The 25,912-nt window shown below is 52.3% G+C and overlaps 4 protein-coding genes across 7 annotated transcripts; 2 read left to right on the top strand and 2 right to left on the bottom strand.

The window, feature by feature from the left end:
• The first annotated feature begins 86 nt into the window (after positions 1 to 86).
• Positions 87 to 8,285, top strand: plod3 (procollagen-lysine, 2-oxoglutarate 5-dioxygenase 3). Its single transcript, XM_088409500.1, has 19 exons — positions 87 to 254; positions 706 to 797; positions 862 to 998; positions 1,070 to 1,233; positions 1,644 to 1,756; positions 1,846 to 1,909; positions 2,011 to 2,108; positions 2,523 to 2,624; positions 2,703 to 2,834; positions 3,007 to 3,128; positions 3,194 to 3,298; positions 4,233 to 4,358; positions 4,443 to 4,584; positions 4,653 to 4,766; positions 5,325 to 5,396; positions 5,982 to 6,086; positions 6,156 to 6,302; positions 7,392 to 7,517; positions 7,597 to 8,285. Exons 1-19 carry the CDS (start codon positions 170 to 172, stop codon positions 7,750 to 7,752), a joined length of 2,202 nt encoding a protein of 733 aa, XP_088265626.1. The 5' UTR covers positions 87 to 169; the 3' UTR covers positions 7,753 to 8,285.
• Positions 8,286 to 9,091: 806 nt separating this feature from the next.
• Positions 9,092 to 20,766, top strand: camta2 (calmodulin binding transcription activator 2). 4 transcript variants are annotated; one of them, XM_088409906.1, is made up of 26 exons: positions 9,092 to 9,163; positions 9,662 to 9,755; positions 9,837 to 9,925; positions 10,648 to 10,715; positions 10,799 to 10,934; positions 11,011 to 11,082; positions 11,256 to 11,403; positions 11,477 to 11,605; positions 12,308 to 12,491; positions 12,890 to 13,574; positions 14,203 to 14,625; positions 14,699 to 14,825; positions 14,900 to 15,034; positions 15,726 to 15,883; positions 15,999 to 16,180; positions 16,890 to 16,968; positions 17,055 to 17,256; positions 17,325 to 17,450; positions 17,850 to 17,965; positions 18,039 to 18,211; positions 18,537 to 18,741; positions 18,907 to 18,978; positions 19,129 to 19,149; positions 19,912 to 20,105; positions 20,181 to 20,255; positions 20,327 to 20,766. In XM_088409906.1, the coding sequence occupies exons 2-26, from the start codon at positions 9,719 to 9,721 to the stop codon at positions 20,379 to 20,381; spliced, it is 3,891 nt and encodes a 1,296-aa protein (XP_088266032.1). In that variant the 5' UTR covers positions 9,092 to 9,163; positions 9,662 to 9,718; the 3' UTR covers positions 20,382 to 20,766. The 4 variants fall into 4 exon arrangements, with proteins under 4 accessions (XP_088266032.1, XP_088266033.1, XP_088266034.1 ...); XM_088409907.1 differs by lacking the exon at positions 19,129 to 19,149; XM_088409908.1 differs by lacking the exons at positions 20,181 to 20,255; positions 20,327 to 20,766 and having other exon boundaries at positions 14,908 to 15,034; positions 19,912 to 20,037.
• LOC148425938 (stress-associated endoplasmic reticulum protein 1) lies at positions 20,606 to 21,319 on the bottom strand. The gene is made up of 3 exons (XM_088409911.1): positions 21,083 to 21,319; positions 20,905 to 20,980; positions 20,606 to 20,833 (listed from the first exon to the last, which is right to left on the bottom strand). Exons 1-3 carry the CDS (start codon positions 21,164 to 21,166, stop codon positions 20,793 to 20,795), a joined length of 201 nt encoding a protein of 66 aa, XP_088266037.1. The 5' UTR covers positions 21,167 to 21,319; the 3' UTR covers positions 20,606 to 20,792.
• Positions 21,320 to 21,679: 360 nt separating this feature from the next.
• nppcl2 (natriuretic peptide C-like 2) lies at positions 21,680 to 23,627 on the bottom strand. Its single transcript, XM_088409912.1, has 2 exons — positions 23,526 to 23,627; positions 21,680 to 21,953 (listed from the first exon to the last, which is right to left on the bottom strand). Exons 1-2 carry the CDS (start codon positions 23,625 to 23,627, stop codon positions 21,696 to 21,698), a joined length of 360 nt encoding a protein of 119 aa, XP_088266038.1. The 3' UTR covers positions 21,680 to 21,695.
• Between the last annotated feature and the right edge of the window lie 2,285 nt (positions 23,628 to 25,912).

Raw genomic sequence — 25,912 nt, 5'->3', positions numbered from 1 at the left:
CCACCGCGTTGAGCACGGCGGCACGCCCACTTCCCGTTGACGTTTACGTGCCAACTGGGATTGTTATCCTCGCGATATTTCGCCAGGCTTCCGTCGTAGCTGCGAAGAGAGAGGAGCGGAGTCATTTGCAAACGAACGGCAGCGTTTACATCGACAAGTGGCCGCTGCCATGTCTTCCTGGCTCCTCGGCTTGCTAACGCTCGGCGTTATGCTCCGCGCTTCCTCCGGGGCTCAACCTCGGAGCCTCTCGCCAGGTAAAGCCACTTTGGAGGGTGTCCAGGCGAGCCAGGCGGACCGCCGTTTTCCGCTCAAACCTCATCTCGACTTTCCTGCGTCTTTCCCCCCCATTAATTAACGCGTTTTCTACTCATCTAGTTTTGGACTTTTCCTCACATTTTCCACTTACTTTAACCCCTGTGAAATGGCTCTTAAATGTCCACCAGGTGGCGACAACGTCACGGTGGAATGCACGTATTTATGTGCAAATCACTGCTAAAATTGCGTTTCAATCTTATTTGTTTTTTCTTCCGATTGGACCCGCGCGTCTGGAGGGAGGGAAGCTTGTGTAGCAAAATGCCGTTGTCATGGCAACGACATCAACCTTTGGCTTGTTTAAAATGACCCTTAGGGTCCTTCCCATTTTTTTTCCCACCTCTGTGTGGAATTCCTCCTATGGAAAATTGTAAGGTGTTTGTGTGCATGCAGAGAAGCTTCTGGTCATCACGGCTGCGACAGAGGAGACGGATGGCTTTTTGCGTTTCATGAGGACAGCCAGAGAGTTCAACTACACCGTGAAGGTAAACCAGTGATGATGATGATGATGACGATGCTGGCGGTGGTGATTGTAATGCCGGCCTTCAGGTTCTAGGCCTTGGAGAGGAATGGAAAGGGGGCGACATCGCTCGCACGGTGGGCGGCGGGCAGAAGGTGCGCTGGCTGAAGAAGGAGCTCCTCAAACACTCGCAGCAGGAAGACCTGGTGATCTTGTTTGTGGACAGGTAACGCCCACCTTTGTGTCTTGAGGAGCTGGCTACATTTTCAGGGGAACCCTCGCCGTTTTGCCCTCCAGCTACGATGTGGTCTTCGCTTCGGGTCCCCAAGAACTCCTGTACAAATTCTCGCGGCTGGGCCACCGCGTGATCTTCTCCGCCGAGGGCTTCTGCTGGCCGGACCAGAGGCTGGCTCCCAAGTACCCCGCCGTGCATTCCGGAAAACGCTACCTCAACTCGGGAGGTGAGAAGCCGGCCTTGGTCATTTCCGAATTTTTCCTAGCTCCGTTCCGTTTCTCGGGATAAACGGTTGAGCTCAGACCGACCAATCAGACGATAGAAAAATGTTGACGTTATTCCTGAGGTGAGTTTGAAATCTGATGTTGCCATATGTTTCCCCCAACCCTTATGGCAGGAATGGCTTTGTAACTAGGAGCGGTTAGACCGGAAGGAGGTCTGACAAGGTGTAGGTTCCTCTTCACTCTCCTCGCGAGAAAAAGATAGTTGTCTTCTTTCTGGTTTGTCGTTTATTAGATGTTCTAGCTTACATGAACCTAACGATTGGCCCAAACACACATATTGGAATCAAGTGTGTATCATGTTTTGTATTTTTTGTTCTGCTAAGGACTTCAAATAAACTTGTGCGTCCGTCAGGGTTCATGGGCTACGCGCCGGACATCAACGGCGTGGTCCAGCAGTGGAAGCTGAAAGACGACGACGACGACCAGCTCTTCTACACCAAAATCTACTTGGACCGAGCGCAGCGGGTAAAATGGCGTTCGACCCGCCACGCCCACGCCATCGGTGGGTGTGTTTTTATTTTGCCACGGTCATTTTATGTTTCCGTTCCTCTCAGACTAAATTCAACATGACGCTGGACCACCGCTCCAGAATCTTCCAGAACCTCAACGGCGCTGTCGGTAAGACCCCGCACAGCGCCCCTTGCGTTGGGAAGCAAGCTGTTGCCCGACCTGCCCGCCTGCCATGTGGTGTTTTGTTTTTTGTTTTGTTTTTTTGTCAGACGAAGTGGTCCTGAAGTTCGAGAGGGCCAGGGTCCGCGTGAGGAACGTGGCCTACGACACGCTTCCTGTTGTCGTTCACGGCAACGGACCCACCAAGGTAGGCTGCAAAAGTCCTCCCGGAGCACCAAACAACAATTTCACGATTGTTTTACGCCTGGCTTTGTGCCACTAACGTATGTAATACAACCACGATATGAACTCATTCAATCCCAAAGGCGTACTTTAACGTTTTCTGACATCTGATCCCAGGTATCAACACAAATGATCCTTGAAGCTAACTGAAACAAAATTGATCATTTTTGGTACCAGACAATGTAGACATCCAGTCAAAATGATGGGACAATCGACCGATAGAGATGATTCATTCCGATTGTTCATCAACACGTCCATCGATTGGCCTTTTTTTTTTAAAGAAGCAGCACGTAACATAAAAAACAATCAACGTGTTCGTTCATAATCACGAGCGATGGTTTTCGGCGCACCGAATGGTGATGTGACTTTTTCCCGTCAGCTTCAACTCAACTATCTGGCCAACTACGTCCCGACGGCGTGGACGTATGAGGAAGGCTGCGGCAACTGCGACGACGACCTCGTCTTCTTCGACGACGTAGACGTGCGTGAGATGCCCACGCTGCCGCTTCGTGTGCCAGAGGACCGCATCGGGCCATTCATTTCTTTTTTGCGATTTCAGGACCAGGACATGCCGCTGGTGCACGTGGCCGTCTTTATCCACCACGCCACGCCCTTCATGGAGGAGTTCTTGGAGCGGCTGACCACACTCAATTATCCCCTCACGCGCATCCATCTCTTCATACACAACAATGTGAGTACTCCGTACAGATGGAACAATACGCTTTTGTTTTTTTGTTGTTGGCGGTGCCGAAGAAATGATGATTATATAAACATAAATGAAATAAATAGAAAAAGCAGATGTACATGAGGAAAAAAAAGAAAAAACGAAAATTTGGGAAATGTATTGAATCTTCTCGGAACAGGTGGTGTACCACGAACAGCACGTCCACCGCTTCTGGCAGCGCCACCGTGGCCTTTTCCCCGACGCGGTGCTGGTGGGACCCGAGGAGAACCTGCAGGAGGGCCGCGCCCGCAAGATGGCCGTGTAAGCGCGCCGCCCGTCACGGCCCGCTTCCGCCATGGAGCTAAGCGCCGCGCGGATGCCTTCAGGGAGGCGTGCCGGAAGGACCCCCGTTGCGACTACTACTTCAGCATCGACTCGGACGTTGTCCTCACCAACCCCGACGCCTTGAGGATCCTCATGGAGGAGAACAAGTAAGCGGCCTGGGTCGCCCGTAGGCGCGGGCTGAGCACAGATATGTCACCGTTTTTTGGTTTTTGTTTGTTTTGTCTCCACTGAACGCAAGCGATTTCATTATTTAAACAAAATATTGACCGTTTGGTGCATGGATGCCATGGATGAGAATTCTCCTCCTTTAGAGTAGTAATAAAAATTGAATTGATGAATTGAATTCTCATCAAATACGTTTTTTATGGAGGCTAGCTGACACCCTTGACTAGGGATTATCATCCGGGCGTGCCACCAAAATGCCATCTAATCATTTCCTAAGGAATTGCATGTTATTTGAAAAACTATTTCTCAGTACATTTATGACAAACAGCTCTGAAAACCAACCTTTTCAAGCCAGCAGCTAAATTGAGAGTATGGGCAAAGCACGAAACGCGTGCCAGGTTTCTACTCGGTGTTCCCGGGAGCAATAGCAAAATGGGCTCGGAGGGCGCGCCAAGCCGCTCCGTTTTGATGAGTGAAGCTCGGTCCCATCATCTCCCAGAAGCGGACGTCCCCAAAATTGAGTGTATTTCGACATGCGATGGTGTCACGTCCTCCCGCGTGACGCTTCGGTCCCGAGGGGTTCACGCAAAGACGTCCGTATCCTCCTCCAATGCCGAGAAGGTTGAAACAGTACAACAGCAAATGCCCTCTAATTATTTAGGCGGCTCGTCACCTCAACCCCGCAAGTAACCAATCATATTCTGCCTTGTTAGATGCCGTTTTTTGGGGGGGATTAAGAAAAAGGGCATAGAAGCACCGAGCGCTTATTTCCAGTGAGAAACGGTTTGGCCGCGATTGAAAGCTTGAGGTTTTCTCAGCACCGTAAAAGAGTCCCTCCCTCCCTCCCTCCCTCCCTCCCTCCCTCCCTCCCTCCCTCCCTCCCTCCCTCCCTCCCTCCCTCGGTATTTTTTCCAGGTCGGTCATCGCGCCCATGCTGTCCAAACCCGGCAAGCTGTGGAGCAACTTCTGGGGCGCCCTGAACGCCGAAGGCTACTACTCCAGATCGGAAGACTACATCGAGATCGTTCAAGGGAAGAGGACGTGAGTCCCGCGGCCGCCCGGTCCCCGCCGTCCCCGCGGGACGCTTTAGGACTCACCCGGCTCGCGCGCCGGCTTGCCTCGCAGCGGGCTGTGGAACGTCCCGTACATGTCCCAGGCCTACCTGATCAAAGGTAGCGTGCTGCGCTCCAAGCTGGCCGAGGTGGACCTGTACGAGGACCCCGACTTGGACCCGGACATGGCCTTCTGCCGCAGGGTCCGAGAGCAGGTTAGCTTCGGTCGCGCGCGGCGGATGAACCCAAACGGCGACGGGAAAGCCGCTTGACCCCGCCGCAGGGAGTGTTCATGTTGGTGTCCAACCGCGACGACTTTGGCCGCCTGGTGTCGTCCAACAACTTCAACGTGTCCAGGCTGCACCCGGACATGTGGCAGATCTTTGACAACCCTCTGGTGAGCCTTTAAAGCCTCGCCCGCCGTGTGCCCGCGGCGTCCAAATCGATCGGAAAATGCGAAATCTGAGCTCCGTCGTGAAATTGACGTTTGTGACGCCTTTCGGGGAGACTATATGCCCGTGAGGAGTTAGTGCGAGGAGTCGTCTTATCTTCAAATACCATCAAATCATTTCTATAGCAGTATTAATCGATGACTTCGGTCCCGTAAATAATTGGCCGCTTGCGCGGTCCGTTCATTCAGTGCTTAATCACCTAATCGGTGCTTCAGCCGCCTAAATGAATCAATTCCTTTTAAGACCTAAAGTAAGAGATGACCTCCCTTCCTAGTTGGCTCATTGTTCTTAGTTAGCCCCCTCTTTCAATGTCATGCATTTTTACCAAATCGGGCTACGGCTCTGAAAATGAAAATATACATCCCATATCTACACTTAATTCCATTTCTATGAGTGTGTGTGAGAGAGAGAGAGAGAGAGAGAAAAAAAGCACCAGCTGTCCTCTTTCTCCCGTAGTCATGTTTTTGATTATCATTGACTAAACTGAGCCGGGTCTACGACAGGACTGGAGGGCCAAGTACATCCACGAGAACTACTCCAAGATCTTTGAGGATCCCAAGAGCTTTGTTGAGCAGGTGAGTTACCATTATTACCATAATCCCCCAAATATAAGATTTTCCCCCAAAAGTATGCATGCGTCCTATAAACAAGAACAATTAGATTGAATAAAGATTTGAATAAGTGGAGTTTTGACCCAAAAAGCGGGTGAAACACATGCTAAAACATCGGGTGTTCAATATTTTTGGGCTGTTCGTGGCCTAAAGCTGCCACCTATAGGGCGTACCGATCCACCCGCCGTTTGCAAGCGTTTAGAAGGGAAAAGTCAACAGGTTTTGTCAATCCGTGCAATCGTTTAGCCTCCTAGTGATCATCATCCGTCGAAAACATCTAAAAGCGCGAGTTGGGTGTTGGGAATTTATCCCAGGGGTTGACTTAACCCGCAACAAATATGTCACTTACAGATCCAAACTCATGAAAATATGAAGGATTGACATAGATGAGATTTATTCAGTTTTGCTAAGATTTTGACATTGTCGCCAAAGTGTTGCCGTGTGTACATAGAAACAAAGAATTTGACCCGAAAATTTAGGGTGCGTCCTATCCACGGGTTTGGGTATTATTATTGTTATTATGACTGTGATTTTGGGCGGCTCTCCCAGCCGTGTCCGGACGTCTACTGGTTCCCGGCCTTCTCGGAAAAGATGTGCGACGACCTGGTGGAGACCATGGAAGACTACGGCCAGTGGTCCGGCGGGAAGCACAAGGTGCGCCCGCGTCGGCTCCCCCCCCGCAAGATGCTCGGGGGGTGACCTTTTTGCCTTTGTGCGGCGCAGGACGAGCGTCTGGCCGGGGGCTACGAAAACGTTCCCACCGTGGACATCCACATGAATCAGATCGGATTTGAGAAGGAATGGCTCAAGTTTCTCAAAGAGTACATTGCGCCCATCACGGAAAAACTCTATCCGGGATACTCGCCCAAGGTACCGGCTCCCCGACTCCTCCGCACACGAATGACACCGGTGAAATCAATCATACGAACGCTATCGCTTCCCATACAAAATGTTAATTCGATACAAATGAGTACTTGTCCAGGCAAAACCTTTGCGCGGGCTAACATATAGCAAAGGGAAATGCGCAAAGCAAAATGCTAACCGGCGTCGCGCGTACAAGGCGGCGCTAGATCACCAACATTAGCCGGCGTGTAATCCGCAGTCACGGCTCGTTGGATCGACTCGTTTTGCAGAGAGAGAAACGGACGCCGCCGACCGCTCCCGGGTGAAACCGCGCCGTCCGTCCTCGCGACAAAATGCATTCCCGACAGCGGCCACAAGGGGCGGCTGAATCCATCCCCCTGGAGTGGGCTACATAGTTGTTTGTTTTAGTCCACTAAACAGTACAAAATAAACAGCGATTGGAGGATCGTTTGTTTTGCCGCCCGCTTCGAGGCAAAATGAAATAACGATCTATTGATACAGTACAGCGTTACTTTGTTTATCACTCTTAGGTTCCCAAAATATGCAAAGTAAAGAGTGACTTTTTTTTGCGCTTTTGTTCCATTTTTAGGTTCATTTACATATCAAAACATAACTAATCGTTTTTAAAAGTATTTCACAGTGACAGCTCTACTTCACTCGTTCAGTGCCAAAGACGTATTTTTATTTTTTGTTTGTTTTTTGGGGGGAACCTACATCCCCTTTTTGTAAAAAAAAGTATAAATGCGATACTAGCAAGCTACACGTTCAATCCCAGATAATTAAGTATTGATTTAATATTTAGGTGTCTGCAAATGAATGTCTCTAATATCTCCGTATTGATTTAATACCAAAGTATCTGAGATTTAATGTCCGGACTCGTAAAAATAGGTGAAAATCCATTCCTGGTTTTGAATGACTTTACATGAAAACTGAAACAGATGAATAGCTTCCTATAGTTTGACACCGTAAAGATCCCCGCATTTTCGAATGAAACGTACTGTTATCTGTCTTCAAAGCAATACGTGCGTCAAGCGGGCGCCCATAACAAAGGTAAAACGCTGATTAGCTTGCGCGTGTCTGTGCGGCGGGACGCAGGCTCAGGCCATCATGAATTTCGTGGTGCGCTACCGTCCGGACGAGCAGCCGTCGCTGCGGCCGCATCACGACTCGTCCACCTTCACCATCAACATCGCCCTCAACAGCAAGGACGTGGACTACCAGGTACGTTAGCGCCGGCCCGGCCCGGCCCGGCCCGGCTCCGCCCCCGTTCCCCCTGACCGAGCGGCGGCGCGCCTTGCAGGGCGGGGGTTGCCGCTTCCTGCGGTACGACTGCAACGTGGAGTCGCCCCGCAAGGGCTGGTCCTTCATGCACCCCGGACGCCTGACCCACTACCACGAGGGCCTGCCCACCACCAGCGGGACCAGGTACATCATGGTCTCCTTCGTGGACCCCTAGACCTAGACCTGCGCCGGGACAAACTTGCGTATGGGGCTCCGGGATTTTTTTTTTTTTTTTTTTTTTTACGGGATTCGTGTTGTCACAGTGGGGTCTTTGCCTTTCTAGAAACCCCAACACACTGTGTGTGTGTGTGTGCATGAGTGCGTGTGCGTGTGTGTGCGCGCGCACGTGCGTGCATCTTTTAAGACCTTTTACAAAGAGTGAAAAAGGTTCGTGTTGAATTTTCTTTCTACCTTGGTCATGTAAGCGGGGCTTTTCCGTGGACTATTTATATTTAAAAAAAAACAAAACAAAAAAACGATCCACCTCGATGCTTGGCTTTGTATAAACTGCTTTAAATTATTTAAAAGCGAACCAGTACACTTTTAAGAATTTTTCTTACAACAAAGTGAAAACACTCCAAGTTCTTGTGCCATTTCATCCCGATTGTGTTGGATCAAGAGCACCACTGACTGATTAGAATGTGAGCCGCGCTGTTGGAACCGTGTGAACAAAAGTGCTATACAAATAAAGTATAGACTTCAAATCACCATGGATGTATTTTTTTTTCTGCAGACCACAAAAACAATACCAAAAAACCTGTACAGACACATTTTGGGCACAAAACCGTGTGCTGATTTGACCTCTGGAAAGTGGGTCCCTGAGATTCGCAATACTGAAAATCTATGGGTCCCAACAGAAATTTTTGGAGTCCCAAAAATTCGCTCAGTAAAACGGACAAAGTAAGTCTAAGCTTCAAGGAGCATTTACAAGACGTGGGCATAAACCAACAACAGATATTGACAAATGTTGCAGCAAAATATATAGAATGGACATAAATGTAGCATTCGTCATCATCACCATCTTAATATCGCAACTTCTGATATAACTTGGTCCAATTTAGTAGAAAAGTCCGCATTTCGCTTATGTCTTATTTATATTATAAGGCCAAAAAGTACTGGCACACCCATTTGAGAACCGCTGGAGTTTTTTATGAGTCAGTGTTTTATACTAGCACCTGGTGGCGATACCGCGGGCGGACGCGCAACCACTTGAGTTCGGCTGACCGAATTTTACGAGCACCCGGCGGCCAAATCGCGCACTGCGGAATTAATCAGAGCGCTCAACCTGTTCAATCGTTAACATCCTATTTATTGGTGTTATGAAGTCTAATTTTACAAAATGCTTGTCTGAACATTCAGCACACGATTTAAAAGCAATTGATTTCATTAGTCAAACCTTCTTTAGATAACTGTAAAAGCGTAATCGTCCAGACTGAGCGAAAAAAAAAGAAGCGTTTTTATTCGAGGGCCGTAGCGGCCAGCCCCAGGCGAGCCGGCATTACGGTAAAAGCCTTCTACCGGGCATTACGGTATCGGCGCAAAGACGTCAGAGGGACGGAAGATGGCTGCCGGGCTGAAGGCGGAAGGTAAAGTAGTTAGTGGAGGCGCTCGCGTCGAAACGCACCTATTCCCCGACTCGTCCCCGGCCGCGGCGGCGGCCGATACCGCCGCGCTCGGCGTTAAAGTCTCGGCCGGCTTCTCCCGACGGCGTGAAACGAGCGCCGCTAGCACGGCTAGCGCAGCTGGGCTACTTGAGCGCAGCCAAAGATGAATTGGATTCCCACTTTGACTCGTATCGCCGCCTGTTGCTTTAGCTCGGCGCGTTACGGAGGAGATCCGATCTAGTCGAATAGTTAAAAAAAAAAAAAAAAAAAAAAGGAAAGCAAAAGTTGGCTTCCGGGACTGACGTGGCTCGTGACCGGCGGCGATGGACCGGCAGTCGGTCACGCAGCTAAGCGAGTCGCCTGTCCGATCGGGGCCTCCGCGAGCGAGGGTTCCCTTTTACGGCGGTTGCTAGGCAACAAGGAACCGTGTTTTCCCACAGTTGGCCGCTGCGTGTCGAGCCCGTGTGTGTTTGTGTGTAGTGGCTAAGTGTAGGTGGCCGCGCGTCGCGTGAGTCCACCTTGCATGGATTCGTCGCCATGAGCAACAAGGAGATGGTTTCCACAGCGCGCACCGGTTGGTACTTGTCAGCTCTGTTGCTATGGTAACGCGGCGGCGAGATCAAAAGTCGGATGGATTTTGTCGCGTGTGTGTCAGAGAGCAAAGGACAGAGGAACAAGCTGCTGGACTGCCTCCCTCGCTCGTCATGCCTGCCCAACGAGCGTCTCAGATGGAACACTAACGAGGTCAGTGAAAGCGACCAACTTTTCTATCCCCGCCGCGTCGTCGTCGTCGTCTAAATTCCGTTGCCGTTATAGAAAAACGTAAGAACTCGTTGAAACTTGCGGGAAAATGCGGGAGGTCCAGAGGTATACCCGGCACGTGTCAAATTGAGCCCGCGTCAGGCTCATTTACTGCCATTCAAAATTGGAAAAACCCTGCGTTTTAGCATGCATTTCCCCAGACTTTTGCACCAATCCTTTCAACGGCAATTGGCAAACAGGGTGCAGTAGAAATTTTTGCGTCGGGACGACGAAACCACCGGGATGGATGACTTGGATGATTGGCTGAGCCCGCACTCCCATAATGCAAAGGTCTTCACAAGTCATATCACTCTCATTGTGACGTATAAAGTATTCCTTTTTCAAATATTCCTATTTCAAGTTCATCAATATATAAATATAGAGAAAAGTTACTTCTGCTGTTATCACATGTCTTGCAATCTCTGTACATAAAGGGGATGCGGATTCCCCCCCAAAATGTGCAGTATATAAGTATGGATAGGGCTAAACCAAGGGCTGTGAGTTGAAAGCAAAATCGTTATGAGGCTTTCAAAGTCAGCTCAAGTCGGGTGATAATAATGCCAGGTTAGTGCAGACACCCGGGCGTTCAAGTTCGGGTTAGGGATTGGGTTTTGTCAATGGATGTCTTCACAAACGTAGCATGACAAACATGCGCGTGCGCGCAGGAGATCGCGTCCTATCTGGTAAGCTTCGACAAGCATGACGAGTGGCTCTCCTGCACCCTGAAAACCAGGTACGCTCGCCCGCTCGCGCTCTCTCTCGCTTGCACACGCTCAGTCGAAGACGGCGGCCTCGACTGACGGCGGGATTTTTCAGGCCGAAGAATGGCAGCATCATCCTGTACAACAGGAAGAAGGTCAAGTACAGGAAGGACGGCTACTGTTGGAAGAAACGCAAGGATGGGAAGGACACCCGAGAGGACCACATGAAGCTGAAGGTGCAGGGCATGGAGGTGAGCGGCCGCCCCGCCCAGCCCCGCCCCGCCCCGCCCACATCTGCGCCCTCACCCGGCTAACCGTGCTTTGCAGTGTCTCTACGGTAACTACGTCCATTCCGCCATCGTGCCAACATTCCACCGCCGCTGCTACTGGCTGCTGCAGGTAAACGGCCCGTCTCTTCATCTCTTTAACGGTAGCCCTTGAGTGCCAGCCCGTCGATCTTGAACCCTGGAGGATTCTTCCCTTCGATCTCATTTCGCGTCCTTGGCACTCAAAGAGTTAATCCGGCGCTTCCCATAACTTTAGTTGCACCTGTGCCATTTGCGTTTGAAAAGAATCCGGACATTGTACTGGTCCATTACCTGAACGTGCCCTCCCTGGAGGATTCTGGGAAATGCAGTCCGCTGCTGTGCGCCGTGACCGGTCGGCACGACAGCGTCAAGTGGAGCCGCGACGACTTGCTGGGTCAGCTCAAGCCAATGTGTAAGAAGTCGCCCCCGGGCCGCCGCGCCGCGCCGCGCACGCCGCGCGGACACGGACGACGCGCGCCTTTTAGTTCACAGCATCAAGTGTTTGGGCGGGAGCGGCGAGTTCAGCATCGAGGATCTGGTGCAGCTCATCCTGGAGCGGCAGAGAACTAAACCGCAGCCGCGAACGCACGCCTGCCTCTGCAACGGCAGCCGGGGTAAGGCCCCCTGAGTGCAAAACCGTCAGTCAGCTCGGAGGGCGCTCCTACAAGATGCGGGCACCGACGAGGAGTGCATTTCGACTTCTGAGCGAAAGTGGGTTGCCGGGAGCCAATCATCGGTGTCCGCGTCTTGTAGGCATCCCCACGAGTCCCTCGAGTAGGCGTGCGGACATCTAACTAGAGAGACTCAAGTAGCTGAGCAAATATTCAAAAGCAAGAGTTTACACTTGAAATTCCATTTACAAAAGGTAAAGAATGAGCGCCAGGGGGTTACAACTCCCGCCCTCGTTTGTCGATGGTCGCGCTGGGATCCAATCAGGAGAGAGCCCCTCGCGTTGATTAACAGATGGTTGGCCACTCACATTCTTATTATTTTATTTATTTTTTTTGTCAATGGGGCGGACGCTCTCTTGACACAATAGCTAACACTAGTCTTTTTAATAATACGACATTGTTAAATATTGTTATTCTTCTCGGTCGATGCTGACTGCTTATCGTTGTGTGGGTAATAAATGTCCAATGCGTTGAAATGCGCCGTACGTCAGCCGCTACCGGAGACGCGTCGAGCTATTGGCGACCAGCGCTCCCAGCCCAGCATTACTGCATGTGCGGGTTTTGAAGTCGGCCGATTTTTGACTTCCAATCCCGTATTAGCGTGCAGAGAAAGTCGTCGGGCCAACGTGGCGCTTTGTGTTTCAGGAGGGAACGTCCCCCACAGCTGCAACAGCACCAAACATCGGATCATCTCCCCCAAGCTGCCGCCGTCATCGTCCTCGCCGCCGTCCTCGGAGACGGGGGAGCAGGGGGTCGACGGGGGCGACGTCAAATTGCCCCAGCTCCAGGCGCAGGGAAGCCCCGCCTCCTCTCCGGGCCCCACGTCCACGTAAGTGGCCCTTCAAGAGACGGGAAACGGATTTAGCCCGTTTCAGCGGGAACGGTTTTGGCAGACGGCGACTTTATGTATTTATTTTTGATAGACTTCGGTGATTTAGGGCTATATAAATAAAATTTGATTGATTGATTGATTGATATATCGCGCCTGACACATGCCCTTCCTTTAAATGAATTTGAGCAAAGTTCATATCTTGCATAACGCGCATAGGGGGACCCATTTATCTTTTCCCATTTTTTGCAGAAAAAAAATGTTTAAGATGAGCATATTTCTCTGTCAAGCGCCCGTCCAGCATTCTGTCGCAAAATCTCCATTTCCCAATTTAGCCTTTTGAAAACCAATCAAACGTCACGAAAACGAATCCCAATCGCTCATCCGGAATTTGGCAGGTCCCCCCCGCTGACCGCGGTGGCGCTGCCGCACAACGCGGTCATCGTCATGGCGACCGCCGTCTCCGGGGGAGGCGGGGAGGACCCCCCCAAGGAGAGCCTGGCGCCGGGCCGCTCCGGCCAGTTGCTCCTCTCGCCCCCCCTCCCTCCCCACCGCAAGCCCCCCTCGCCCCGCCCGCCCTCGCCCTCGGCTCCTGCGCGCCACACCCTCTCCCTCACCCTCCTTCCCTCCCCCGTCCTCGGAAGCCTGCTCCTCGCGCCTTCCTCCTCCGCCTCCCCTCCCGTGACTTTCTCCTCACCCGCTCTCCCCCCGCCGTTCCTCCCGCCCGCTTTTGACCCCGACTCCTTCCTGAACTCCCCCAAGCGGGGCCAGACGTACGGCGGGCCCCTCCCTCCCGTCACCTGCTCCTCCTCCTCGCCGCTCTCCCCGTCCCCGCTGGCGCTGTCCCCCACGTCCACCCCGCCCTCGTCCATCTCGCCCCCCTCCTCGCTCTCGTCGTCCTCCTGCGAGACGGAGCGCAAGGACTCGGCCTCGCTTCCGCCCTCCTTCCTCCTGTCGCCCGCTTCCTCGGCGCCGCCGCCCCTGCCGCCGCTCTGTCTGGAGCCCCCGGGGGCCGCGGGGGTGCCGGCGGACCGGGAGAAGGAGCGGGGGCGTGACTTCCCCCCCGCCGCCGAGCCGCCGCAGGTGAGACGCTCGCCCGGGGGCGTCCCCGTCTTTTGTCGGCGCCTGCGACTAAGATCTGCCATCCCGCCCTCATCCCGCGCGGCGACGTCCATCGCTTATGTTTCGGGACGGGACCCACTTTAATTGGCGCGAGGAAGTCAGAGGTGGATTCTACGTCAATGTATAGCGCCGGTCCCAAGCTCGAGGCCCGCGGGCCAGCGCCATGATACCCACCATAAAAATAGCGTTTTTAACGTGGGAAAATTGCTTTATTTAGTTCATTTAGTGGGCTCAGCTATAGATTTTCCTCACATAGTGTGACGCAACACCTCCGTCTTTATCAGGGTTTCATGAAATGGAATCATGAAACGTATTATTTCAATATAAATGTGCGGTTAATAGAAGTAACTTCTCGCAGGTGTCGTCTAAGAATACCGCGCGCGTGAAAATGACACCAATCGCACTTCATCTTGTTTTCTCGGGGTGGTCGCTGCGATTGGTTGTTTCCCCCAACATTGAGCGGGCCGCGTCGTTTTCAGTTGACAGCGAGACGTGTTTCTCTATAATGACTTCGCGTCCTCGCGTCCCTTGAAAATACGTTTGAGTGCGTTTTGCACAATCGCCACGGCAACGTGTCCACGTGTTGCAGCCCAAGCGGTCGTCGCAGGGGCGGCCCTACGCCCGCCCGGCCCATCCCCCCGCCTCCCCCGGCCCGCGGGAGGACGTCGCCATGGAAACCTCCATCCAGGCGGCCAAGCGGGCCAACGCGGCGGCCCCCGAGGCCGACCCCCCTCCCATGGACACCCGGCACGGAGCGGAGGAGCTGGAAATCTCCTTCGACAGCCAGTTCCCGGACCTCATCTCGGACCTCGTCGCGGCGGAGGCCGGTCCCGAGTCGGCGGCGGCGGCGGCGGCGCCGCCCCCTCCCCCCGTCTTCTCGGCCGGGATTCGCTACGTGGTGCCCCCGCAGCCCTCCCCCTCCAGCTCCTTCCTGCCCTTTCCTCACCCGCTGCCGTCTTCGTCGCCGCTCGCCTCCATCACGGACTTCTCGCCCGAGTGGTCGTACCCGGAGGTGAGCGGCGAGCCGCCGGCCCGCCGGAGGGCTCGTTCGGGAGCGTCAATCCCGCCGCGTGTGTTTTGCGCAGGGCGGGGTCAAAGTACTGATCACCGGACCGTGGAGCGAGCGGTCGGGTCGATACTCGTGCGTGTTCGATCAGAGCGCCGTCCCGGCTTCGCTGATCCAGCCCGGCGTGCTGCGCTGCTACTGCCCCGGTGCGCGCGCCCTCTCGGACCGAGGCGCCAGCGCGCCCAAAGTCTAACTGGACGCCGCCTTTCTCTGGCCGCAGCCCACCAGGCCGGTCTGGTGTGTCTCCAGGTGGTGGAGTCGGCGGGTTCCGTGTCCTCGTCGGTCCTGTTCGAGTACCGCGCCAGGAACGCCAGCTCCCTGCCCAGCTCGCAGCTCGACTGGCTCTCGTTGGACGGTCTGTGCTTTTTTTTTTTTTTTTTTTTAAACAGGTTCGGCGCCGGTTGTTTTCGGAACTTCCTTTACTTGAAAAAAAATGCGAAAAAAATAAGGAACTACTTTCGTATTAAAAGTCCGGACTATGGAAGGGCATAAATGCATGGGGACTGACCGAGCAGGTGTTGGAGCTCGCCCATCAAACTTGAACGCGGTGCCTCATTAAATAAGTGTCATTAATGAATTCAATGTTCCATTAATGAATTAAAAGTGTCATGAATGAAATCAATGTTTCATTCATTAAAAGAGTCAATAATGAAATAAATGTGTTTCATTCATTAATTACGGTCGAATGAATTAAACGTTTCATGGATTCAGCGTCATGAATGAAATAAAGCTTTTATTCATTAAGTTTCATTCATAAAAGCTTTCGCTAATTAAAAGTGCCATTTAGATCGAGCGTCATTTATTTCTTGAATTTTGGCTCATTCGCTCCTCCATACGTCAGAACAACAACATAACTGTTCAAATTTTATGATCTTAGATTTCAATTACAAAAGTGGCCGGCAGATTTTTAACTGAAAACGTAACGAACTTCGTCCGTGGGATATTTAATCAACGTAACCGGCAAATACCGACGGCGATCCTTGATGGTCTCTTTCCAAAAGTATTATGTGCACAACGGGAATCGTTTTTCTTGCGCTGTCGCCCAGACAATCAATTCAGGGTGTCCATCCTGGAGCGGCTGGAGCAGATGGAGCGGCGGATGGCGGCCATGGCGGCGCGCGACCTGGCGGAGCGCCAACAGCGCCCGCCGCCCCAACAGCAGCGGCAGCATTCGGCCCCGCCCCCGCCCGAAGACCGCGAGCAGGTAAGGGGGGACCGGCGGCTAACGGCTCGCGCGCACCGCCGGCTAACGGCTCGCGCGCACCGCCGGCCAACGGCTCGCGCGCACCGGCGGCTAACGGCTCGCGCGCACGCGCCAGTCGGCCCAGTGGTTCGAGAGGAGGATCGTGCGAGTGTGCGAGAGGATGATGCGGGGCGTGCGCTGGAGCGGGGGCGACCCAGAGCGCCTTCAGCACGCGCCGCGGCACCGCGGGATGACGCTGCTCCATCTGGCCGCCGCGCAGGGTTACACGCACCTCATACGCACGCTCATCACCTGGAGGTACGCACGCGTCAACTTGAACGCACCGCTGGGTTGGGGTTAGAATGCTTAAGGTCTTTTTGATCAGGTAAAATTCTTCAAATCCATCCTTTGAAAAGATGACAAATATCTGTCTTTGGATTTCTACTTCTTCATGACAATCATGTATTAAATCTTCATGATGTGGTCAATGGTTAAAAAAAAGTGTTGGTTTATTTTACTCATAAAATAACATCAGTTGTTTTTCAAAGAAAGTCATTGATTTACCGTTTAGTTGAATAAAGCATTGTTCAACGTTTTGTTAGTATTAACTAATTATGAACTATGACGGAGGGCTAAAAAAAATGTCAATGCATTCTGATTAGCACCTTTTGGAAACGTTAGATACGCATTCTTCACATGAGTAATGTAAACTAATATATGAATGAATTAACCAATGAAGGTTGAATTAAATGAATTAATTACAAAAGTAAATATACATTTGAATAAGAATGAAATACAATACTCGCTCAAAAATATTACAAGAAAATAAAAGTAACGATCTTGAATCATCTTTAAAATTCAATTCTATTAAATTAAGCAAATATTATACATCGAATTACTCAACAAGATGAGCATGAAGATAACATGTAAATTCAATGCTTGAAGTGATTGATAGCGCATTTGCCAACTATTTATTAAAATGCTACTAATCAAATAAGTACAAAGGCAAATGGTTTGCGTTTGGTAGGCGAGTGCACAGCGACAGTTTGGACCTGGAGCAGGAAGTGGACCCTCTCAACGTGGACCACTTCTCCTGCACGCCGCTGGTACGAGCCGCCGGGCGGCCCGCCTGGGGCTCCCCGCCTGGGGCTCCCCGCCTGGGGCTCCCGCTGAGGAGTTTGCCGCCTTTCAGATGTGGGCGTGCGCCCTGGGCCACCGCGGGGCCGCCCGGCTCCTGTACGGCTGGAGCGGCGCGGCCCTGGGCATCCCGGACTCGCTGGGCCGCCTGCCGCTGGCCGTGGCCCGCTCGCGAGGACACACGTGCCTGGCCGCTGCGCTGGAGGAGCTCCACGCGCGCGCCGCCGCCTCGCCCGCCTCCACCAGCCCGGACACAGGTGAGGCGCGCGCCGGCGCCGCCCCCGTCGGGCCCCCGTCGGGCCCCTGACGCCTCCCGTGGCCGCAGGCCTCAGCTCCTCCGGCAGCCCGGCGTCGTCCCCCTCCCAAAGTTCGGCCGCCCCCATGGACACCTCCCCCTCGTCCCCGTCCTCGTCGTCCTCGTCCTCCTTGCCTGCGGAGGAGCCGCGCCCAGGTAACCTTTCAGGAGCGACGCCTGCATTTTATCTATTTCTTTTTTTTTTTGGCGCTCTTCCCAAAAGCACCTTTATGCATGCTATACCGCTGAAATTCTTTTTGCGGGGCCCTCGCCCGTCGAGGAGGCTGAACGTTGAAACGTTTGGATATTAGTCGCAAGCGTCGGCGTCAAAATATTTCAAGTTAAAATCCCACTAACGCACCTTCAAGGAATGGCCGACTCACCCGGTGGCGCTAGCGGCCACCCTGTGACGTCTGCGAGCGTTTGGAAGCTTTGCTTAGTCTTCAAAAGTCGTAATACTCTGACGTCGGCCCAATCGGGGCGATGATAAGGCCGCGCTACCGAAGAACCAGCTTAGCCGCGGCCTCAAAGCGAACCCGCGAGTGTTTGTCGCAGCCTCGCCGCATTCGGAGCGTACGAGCGAGGACCCCGCGCCCCCCCGCCTGCCGCCGACGCTGGCGGAGCAGCTTCTGAGCTGCAGCCGCGACGAGGAAGAGGACGAGGAAGACGAGGTGCGCGACCGCCGGGCGGCGCCGGAAGATGGGTCGCCGCGGCAACGCGCGCGTTGACCCTTTGTCCTCCTAGGCCGACATGGCCGCGCTGGCGGAGCGAATCATCGAGGGGACGCCGGAGCGGATCAAACACGAAGACTTCGCCGGGGGGGCCGAGTCGCCGCTCGGCGAGAGGCGGGACCTTCAGGACACCTGGCTGGCCGCCTACCTGGATACGGTCGACGCGCAGACAAAGTCCCTGCCCAGGTAGCCCCCGAAGGCCTCGCCGCAATGATCGGGGCTTTAAAGCCTCCTTCTCAAGCACGCCGGTACCTCCAACGCCTCGTTAGGAAAAATCAGCTTACCAAACGCCCTGGCAGAAAAATGTTGCCTCTGCTAACGGGGGAAAATTCAAGACGCCAAAGGCCACGTCGTTGGCATAGAAAAGACCCTCGTGTCAAACGTTATCGTCCGTACGTCGCGGTTTGCGACACATTTTTACCGTTTATTAATCCGCCGGCTTGCCCACAAACACATTGATGTTTACCAGCATAAAATGGACTCACGCAAAAGCTCGGTCCACTCCGCGCAGGCGGATGCGCCCTCCCTCGCCCCTCAGCGCATTGGCGCTCCAGAGGCTGCGCCCGCCCTCCTCGGCGGCGTGGGCCGAGTTCCTCAACGCGTCGGCCAACGGGCGGATGGAGCGCGACTTTGCTCTGCTGACGCTGACGGACGGCGAGCAGAGGGAGCTCTACGAGGCCGCCAGGATCATCCAGAACGCCTTTCGGAGATACAAGGTGGCATTTTCACCTGCGCCAAAAGTTTGACCCGGCTGATTGTTTTGCTGCCGTTCCCTTTGGCGCCGCTCCGTCCAGTGGATGCTTTTAAAATGGGCCGTTCATCGAAGGCGGAATTTACAATCGGGTGCGGAAAATGTGCTAATTAATGCATGGTACGCGCAGGGTCGCCGCTTGAAGGAGCAGCAGGACATGGCCGCGGCCGTCATTCAGAGATGCTACCGCAAATATAAACAGGTAGGTTTCTTTTTTTTCCTCCGTGGCTTTAACTCAAAAACCCGAAAGGTCTGGTATTTTTCGGCCGCGCGGGCCGGGCCGGCCCGGGTTTGCGTCCTCTGGCTTCACTAACGCTAAAACTGCTGTTTCTCTGCCTCTCTCTCTGGCTAGCTAACATGGATAGCTCTCAAGGTAATATGGTGACCAGTAGATGTAGATTTGTGTGCGTCGGTGTGCACGTGTGCGTGAGTGAGACGAGCCCACCGTACGTCGGGCCGTGCAGCTCAACTCCACCTGACAGGACAGCTGAAAAATACGCAAGCCTTTCAGGCAGAAAAGAGTTGTAGACGCTTCCTGTTCAGGCAGGAGAAAAGATGTACACAAATAACATTGAGGAAATCAAACCTAACTCAATTCGTCTCAATACGAAACGTCAATGAAATGACCCCGTCGCAATGCAAAACCTTTGCATACGCTAACTTATGCCGCACATACCCGGCACTAGCGAAAATGCTAACGTTGCTCGCCGTCGACTCTTGGTCGGGTTTTGCGCACGGGGAATCGCGCAGTAGGGTATAGCCAGCCCGCTTTCTAGCTTCGCTTGCGGAAGCCTGACAGTCATTACACCTGCTTTGATACAAACACTTGGACTCTGTCGTTAAAAGCTACTTTTTCCATCAGATTTTGAAAACTTCCTATAGCAGAAGTGACATATATGTACGTCAAAACATTAACAACGGATAGCCAACTTATTTATTCACATTAACTGTAGGCAAAAGTAACCTTTTACAGCTAAAAATGGCAAAAACAAAACAGAACTTTGAATTCTTGCCTTTGCGATTTTGAGCTTTCAACGCCGCCTCTTGTTTTGCAACCCGTTTATGTAGAAAATATTTGTGCCACCTGTTTATCCCCCCGCCCTAACAAATCTCTTCCTCGCCCCCGCCTCCCCAGTACGCCCTCTACAAGAAGATGACCCAGGCGGCCATATTGATCCAGTCCAAATTTCGCTCGTACTACGAGCAGAAGCGCTTCCAGCAGAGCCGGCGCGCGGCCGTGCTCATCCAGCAGTACTACCGCAGCTACAAGGAGTACGAGCGGCTCAAACAGGGGCCGGGCGGCGGCGCGGGCCTCAACCCCAAACTCAAGTAAAACCCGCCGCCGCCGCCGTGCCGCGCGCCCTTCTTATCCGGGTGTTGATGGCGAGCTGTCGCGTCCGCCAGGGGGACCTTCCTGACCAAGAAACAGGACCAGGCTGCGCGCAAGATCATGAGGTTCCTGAGACGCTGCAGGCACCGGTAACCCGCGCTCCCTCGCCCCCCCCCCCCCCAAATGGCGCCCTCGCGATTTGACACGGGTGTGGGCGCAGGATCAAGGAGCTGAAGCAGAACCGGGAGCTGGAGAAACGAGGCCTGACCACGTAAAGCTGCCTGCCGCTCGGCGGATGCGGTCGGGAGGCAAACGTCCATCCCTCCTTATTGAACTGTCTCGGTCGGTACGGTACGCATGCATTCGTACACGTGGAACACACGGGACTTTGAAAACGCCGGTATTTCTGACTGCAAGTGAGTCTTAATGAATTCAACTGTGACTGGCGAGGCCGCAGTCCAAATTGTTTTGCGCGACACCCTCCACAAAAGCAGGCATGTAGAGAAAATACCGCCTTTTAATTCGGACACGCTCGGAACAGCAACAAAGCAAAGCATCGCGGGATGTGTACTTCACATGCTTTGTATGTACGTGTAAAAAAACAATAATTAACATGTGATCAACAATGAAAAGAAACTAAACAATGACTATAAACGAGAACAGTGTGTGAATTGTCTACGAGGTCATCACATGCCCTGTCTGATGCTCTGGATGATCTGGAAGATGGCTGCAACCCAAAAAATGCACGTTAGGCTCCGAGCCTCCCGAGTGACGAGGAGGAAGTCTGGGTGGACTCACCCGAGCCACAAACCACGAAGACGAAGAGCGCCAGGAGCCAAGGACCCACCGGAGACTTGTCCTCGTTGACCGGCCGCTGCAAGGCAAAGAGTCATTTGGGAGTGCGGTTTCCGGGATCGACGACAAAAAAACCACACTTCGCTCCGGTTAGCGGGCTAGCTTAGCTGCGGCTACCGACCGAGGTCTTCTGGACGTGTCCCCGCTGCGTGATGGTCTTGCTGTGCCGCTCGTTCGCCACCTTCATTCGCTGCACCGCCGACATGGCTGCGGGAGACAACGGACCGGGACGGGAAGGCGACGACGCGGGTTTGCAGGCGAAAAGCGAGCCGCTGCACCTCGCGTCCGATGCTAACTGTTAGCAATAGCCCGACGGAGGCTATTCCAGCTCGTCACGTGACGTACCGAAGCTTCTGCGCGGCGCTGGCGTGTTTTGGGGCTCCGCGCCGCCGCCTGCTGGCCACTCGCCGCTTACGCATGGGTAAACGGGTATGCCGCTTACGGGCTAGCGACAAAAATAGTCAAATAAATGCCTCACTAAAATAATGCTTCGGTTAGCATTTCGTCTGATTGATTCAATAACAACAGTTGTAATTGTAAAGCGATTGTAATAAATGGACGAAGGAAACAAACGACTTTTTTTTTTTTTTGTTTAATTCAGGTTCACACCACACATTCGGAATGTTGTCACGTGACGACAACTTGTCAGCACAACGGCACACGTTTCACACGCGCCTGTCTCGTCTGCGTCTTCCGGCATCCTTCGCCGGGGGTCAGAGGTAGCGCGTCCCGCTTCAGCATCCCAGGCCGCTGACGGCACCGATGCGATCCATCTTCAAGCCGAAGCATCCTCGGCCTCCCAGCGACGCCCACTTGCCGCCGCGGCGCCTGATCTTGGCGTGGCGCCGCAGGGCGTCCGCCAGGAGGCGGGACCCCGCCCGCGCCTCCACTTCCGGGGGGGCCGCCGGACCTCCGGCCGAGCCCTCGGAAGGCGGGGCCGGGGACGCCATCAGGAGGGAGGAGAGCCGCGATCCGAACAGCGCGCTCATGGCCTGAGGACACAAGCCAGGTGCGCAATTGGATCGCTAGCCATTTCCAAACGCCCCGAAAGCCTTCGAATCCATATTGTTCCATTATGAACATGTATCAAATGCATATGAGAATGACAGTGCATAATAATCAAAGAATAGTTTAAAAAAAACACTTTAAATGAATCATATGAATTGTAACGGTTGACAATATGAATGCAGTTCACTTGTTTGCCTTGGGATGGTGCTGGTGTGTTCCTGATGAATGCAGGGAGAGAGAGAGAGAGACACCTTTTTAGGTGCTTTAATTTGTACATTTTTATTTGACATGTCTAGTGATCCAGGAGTCATTTACAAGTTCACAGGAGCAATATGATATATTTCGGGGATTATTTTGAGCATGTTTTTTTATGGAGGGTAGCAACCCTTATCGAATATTAAGCCGAATGAGCACCGTGAATGCCAAACATTCGTTACATGCACAAGCGTGTTATTCAAAGTGAGGAATGGAACTCAAGCTTCCATGTTTGCATTTACATTGCGCACGATATTCCGTCTGGTCCGCAGGTCGCCTTCTCCCATTGGCGCTGAAAGCGTGAAGGAGGTCCCGCCCAAAGTCCCGAGGAGGCATCCGTCGCTTCTTTGTTTTGTGGCGGCGCTAGCGGTGGGATGAATGGATTTGAGCCTCTTGTCCGGCTTGCCCGGGCGGGTAAAACCCCTCCCTCCGCCCATCTTCAAGGAAGTCCCGACGGCGCGGGGCTCCGCTTCCGCGCTCCACGCCGAGGGCCGACTTCTCACAGTCGCATGTTCGTCCTCAAAACGCCGCGGCTTGAAGGCCATGCCAAATTCTTAACTTCTTTCACTTACGGCACGGGCGTCCAACTCATTTCTGCGGCGGCCCGCACCCGAGTTCTGCTTTCTGTCACCTCAAATCCCTTTCAAACACTAAGTTTGGAGATTCTTTTTTTTCTTCCAAATTTTTTAAAGTTTGTGACGAAGGGAGGGAGCCGTGAAGGAAGGTGGGAGAGAAAAAAGGTAGGAAGGAATGCGAAGGAAAGGAGGAGGAATAATGAGAGAAAGAAGGAACGAAGAAATGTGAAGGAAGGTGAAAAAAGGAGGGAAAGAAAGAATGAATCGATGTGAAGGAGGGCTTGAAGGGGGGGAAGGAAGGAAGGAAGGAAGGTGAAAAAGGGAAGTGAGGAAACGGAGAACAATTGAAGAAGGGAGGGGGAAGAGGGAAGGAAGGAGAGAAAGAACGAAGAAATGTGAAGGAAAGCTGCAAAGGAAAGGAAGAGTGGAGGAGGAAGGAAGAATTAAAGCAAGAAGGAATATGAAGAAAGGGGGAGGAAGTGTGCCACCGGCTTGCTGGCGCCTATCTCAGCAGTCTTTGGACAGTAGACGGAGGACACCCTGGACTGGTTGCCAGCCAATCACAGGGCACGCGGCTACAAACAACCATTCGTGCACCCAAGCATAGGTGTCCAAGCATGTATATATATATATATATATATATATATATATATATATATATATATATATATATATATATATGTGTGTGTGTGTGTGTGTGTGTAAATTTGCGAGACGCCGACCGACCTTGACGTCACGGCCGCGAGACGGCGGGCGGGACTCGGCGGCCTGTCCGAGGACCAAGACGAGCGCCAGGAGGGAGAGGCGGGAGACGGCCGAGGCGTCCATTCTCAGGCGCGGCGATCGGCCCAAAACTTTAAAAAATCCCGACGGAGCCTCCGTCGGTCGTCGATGGACGTCGTCCTCTCGGGGCGAGAAAACGAAAAAAAAAAAAAAAAACTTCCTCCCAGAAGGGACGGGTCTGAGGAGCCCGGTCCCGGGCGGCCTTTTATAGCCGTTTGGCGGCGTGATGTCACGCGTGCTTGGCGGCGGGGTCGCCGTGGCGACCCAGGCGCCGCGCCTCACACCAAGTGGAGGTTTGCTGGAAAACCTTGGCGGCGGGTCGCCCGCTCATCGTTGCATGCGTCACCCATTCGCTGCCAAAGACGTGTTTTTACCTTTTCATCCGTTTGCTTCAGTTTTTACCTTGTTGGTGGTTGTTTTTTTGGGGGGGTTGGTGTCCAGGCAATCGATTAAATATATATATATATATTTTTTTAAATGTTTGGCTGAAGGAAGGTCTAAAAATGTCTGGTGAGTACAAAAGTAAGCAATTCCTTTAAGTAAATGAAGTATTGAAGTAATTAATTATCTATTAGGGTACTTATAGTGCTTTAGTACCAAAACGAAATAATTTTAGCACTTTAAGTACCTAGAGTTACTTTAAGTACCTAGAGTTATCAATTACTTTAATAAACTAATTACTTTAATAAACTAATCAATACTAATTGGTTTTATATATATATATACGTGTGTGTGTGTAAATATGGCATTAAATGTCTGGACTTCAAAAAAACAACAACGTAAAAATCAGTCTTTGGAATTGAAGGAGCTGTAGAGCTGTAGCTGCCATCATCCTCACCCTCACGTTTTGGTGTGTGTGTCCCCCCCCTCCCCGCGGCGACCCCTGGACTTTGCGTCCCACCCCCTCGTAAAGTGTCGCCGCGGCGACCGGGTCGTCCCGGTGAAATATTTGCATTGGGGAGAGGGGGGGGTACGAAGGTTCACATGGTTCTGAGCCGAAGGTGCGGCCGATGACCGGCCCGCCCCGCCCAGCCCCGCCCCTCTTTTGTCCTGGGCCCCTTTCAGCGCATTGACGTCACGATGCACGCCCACTTGTGGGCCTTTTTTACTTGTGATTGATGCGCTATTGTGTGAGCTAGCAATACGTGGCGTAACCGCCCGCCCGCCCACCCCCCCACCCACCCCCACACACACACATACACACACACACACACACACACACACATATACAGTTGGGCTCATAAGTTGATTTTCCCCTACAGAATGGGAACTTATGAGCACAACTATTTGCAACTTCAAAGTGCTCTGAGAAGGAAGACGAGAAATCGGATTTGATGCATGTTAGCTAGCGTTAACGTGACTATGCTATGCTGTCAAAAGTGGCGATCAGTTTTGCTGACAATGAAATACGCAGTGAATTCTAAATCGCACACTGTTGATGGGTACTTGTGTTATTTGTGTAGCTAATGCTAAATACTAATGCGGTCGATCAACGCACTCAGCATTACGCAACATTTTTCTGCTTAATCGTGGTGTCATGTTGTCAAATTTGTAGCGCCTGCGACTTAAAAGTGCGTTAACAAAAACGAGTTGTTTGACCACGCACGTTAGCTAGCGTTAGCATGACACTGCTGTGCTATGCAATCAAAAGTGTTGTACATTTAGGTAAATAAACCATGAACCGTGGCCACGTAGCCCCTGCTAATGTGCTCATAGACTAATCATTGCTGTTTGGATAGACGGCGTGGTGCTCTTTGACATTTCCTGCAGTGAATGGTCATCGAACGCACCTCACGTCAACTGCCGGATATAATGTCTTTTTGCGTTCAAACCTCGTTTCAAAAACTGAAATTCGATCGCATTCACACATTGCTATTCGCATTCGGTCTGACAACATTTCCCATGAGTTTTAGACATGGAAGCAGGAAGTAAGTCTTGTCCCAGTATCCTGCAAAATGCAATTGTGAAATATGATGAAATGTCACCGTTAAACAAACTAATGTTTGATTTGACAATTGTGTCCCCCCCCCCCAAAAAAAAAAAAAGTCTGAATTTTGTCAGAATTTTCGTTTTTTGTTGTTCCGAATTCCAACTTGAAAGTGAGGAATTTGTCTTTGCACTTCAAAGTCGGAATTCTGAGCTCTGACATGAGGATTCAGGCTGACTTTTTTTTTCCGTTGTAAAGCGCTAATTCTAAGAAAAGGTCTGAGGTTTTTTGTGAGAATTCTGAGTTTGGTTTCGGAATAATGTTTTTTTTTTTTTTTTTGAAAGTGGAAATTCTGACTCGAATTCACACCGGCCGTAGAATTCTCTTTTTAGGTTCGGAATTG

This window comes from Hippichthys cyanospilos, chromosome 3 (genome assembly GCF_059441005.1).
Source record: "Hippichthys cyanospilos isolate Australia breed blue-spotted pipefish chromosome 3, RoL_Hcya_1.0, whole genome shotgun sequence".
Lineage (NCBI taxonomy): Eukaryota > Metazoa > Chordata > Actinopteri > Syngnathiformes > Syngnathidae > Hippichthys > Hippichthys cyanospilos.
The sequence above is the reverse complement of the archived record's forward strand: the minus strand, read 5'-3'. Positions and strand labels throughout refer to the sequence as shown.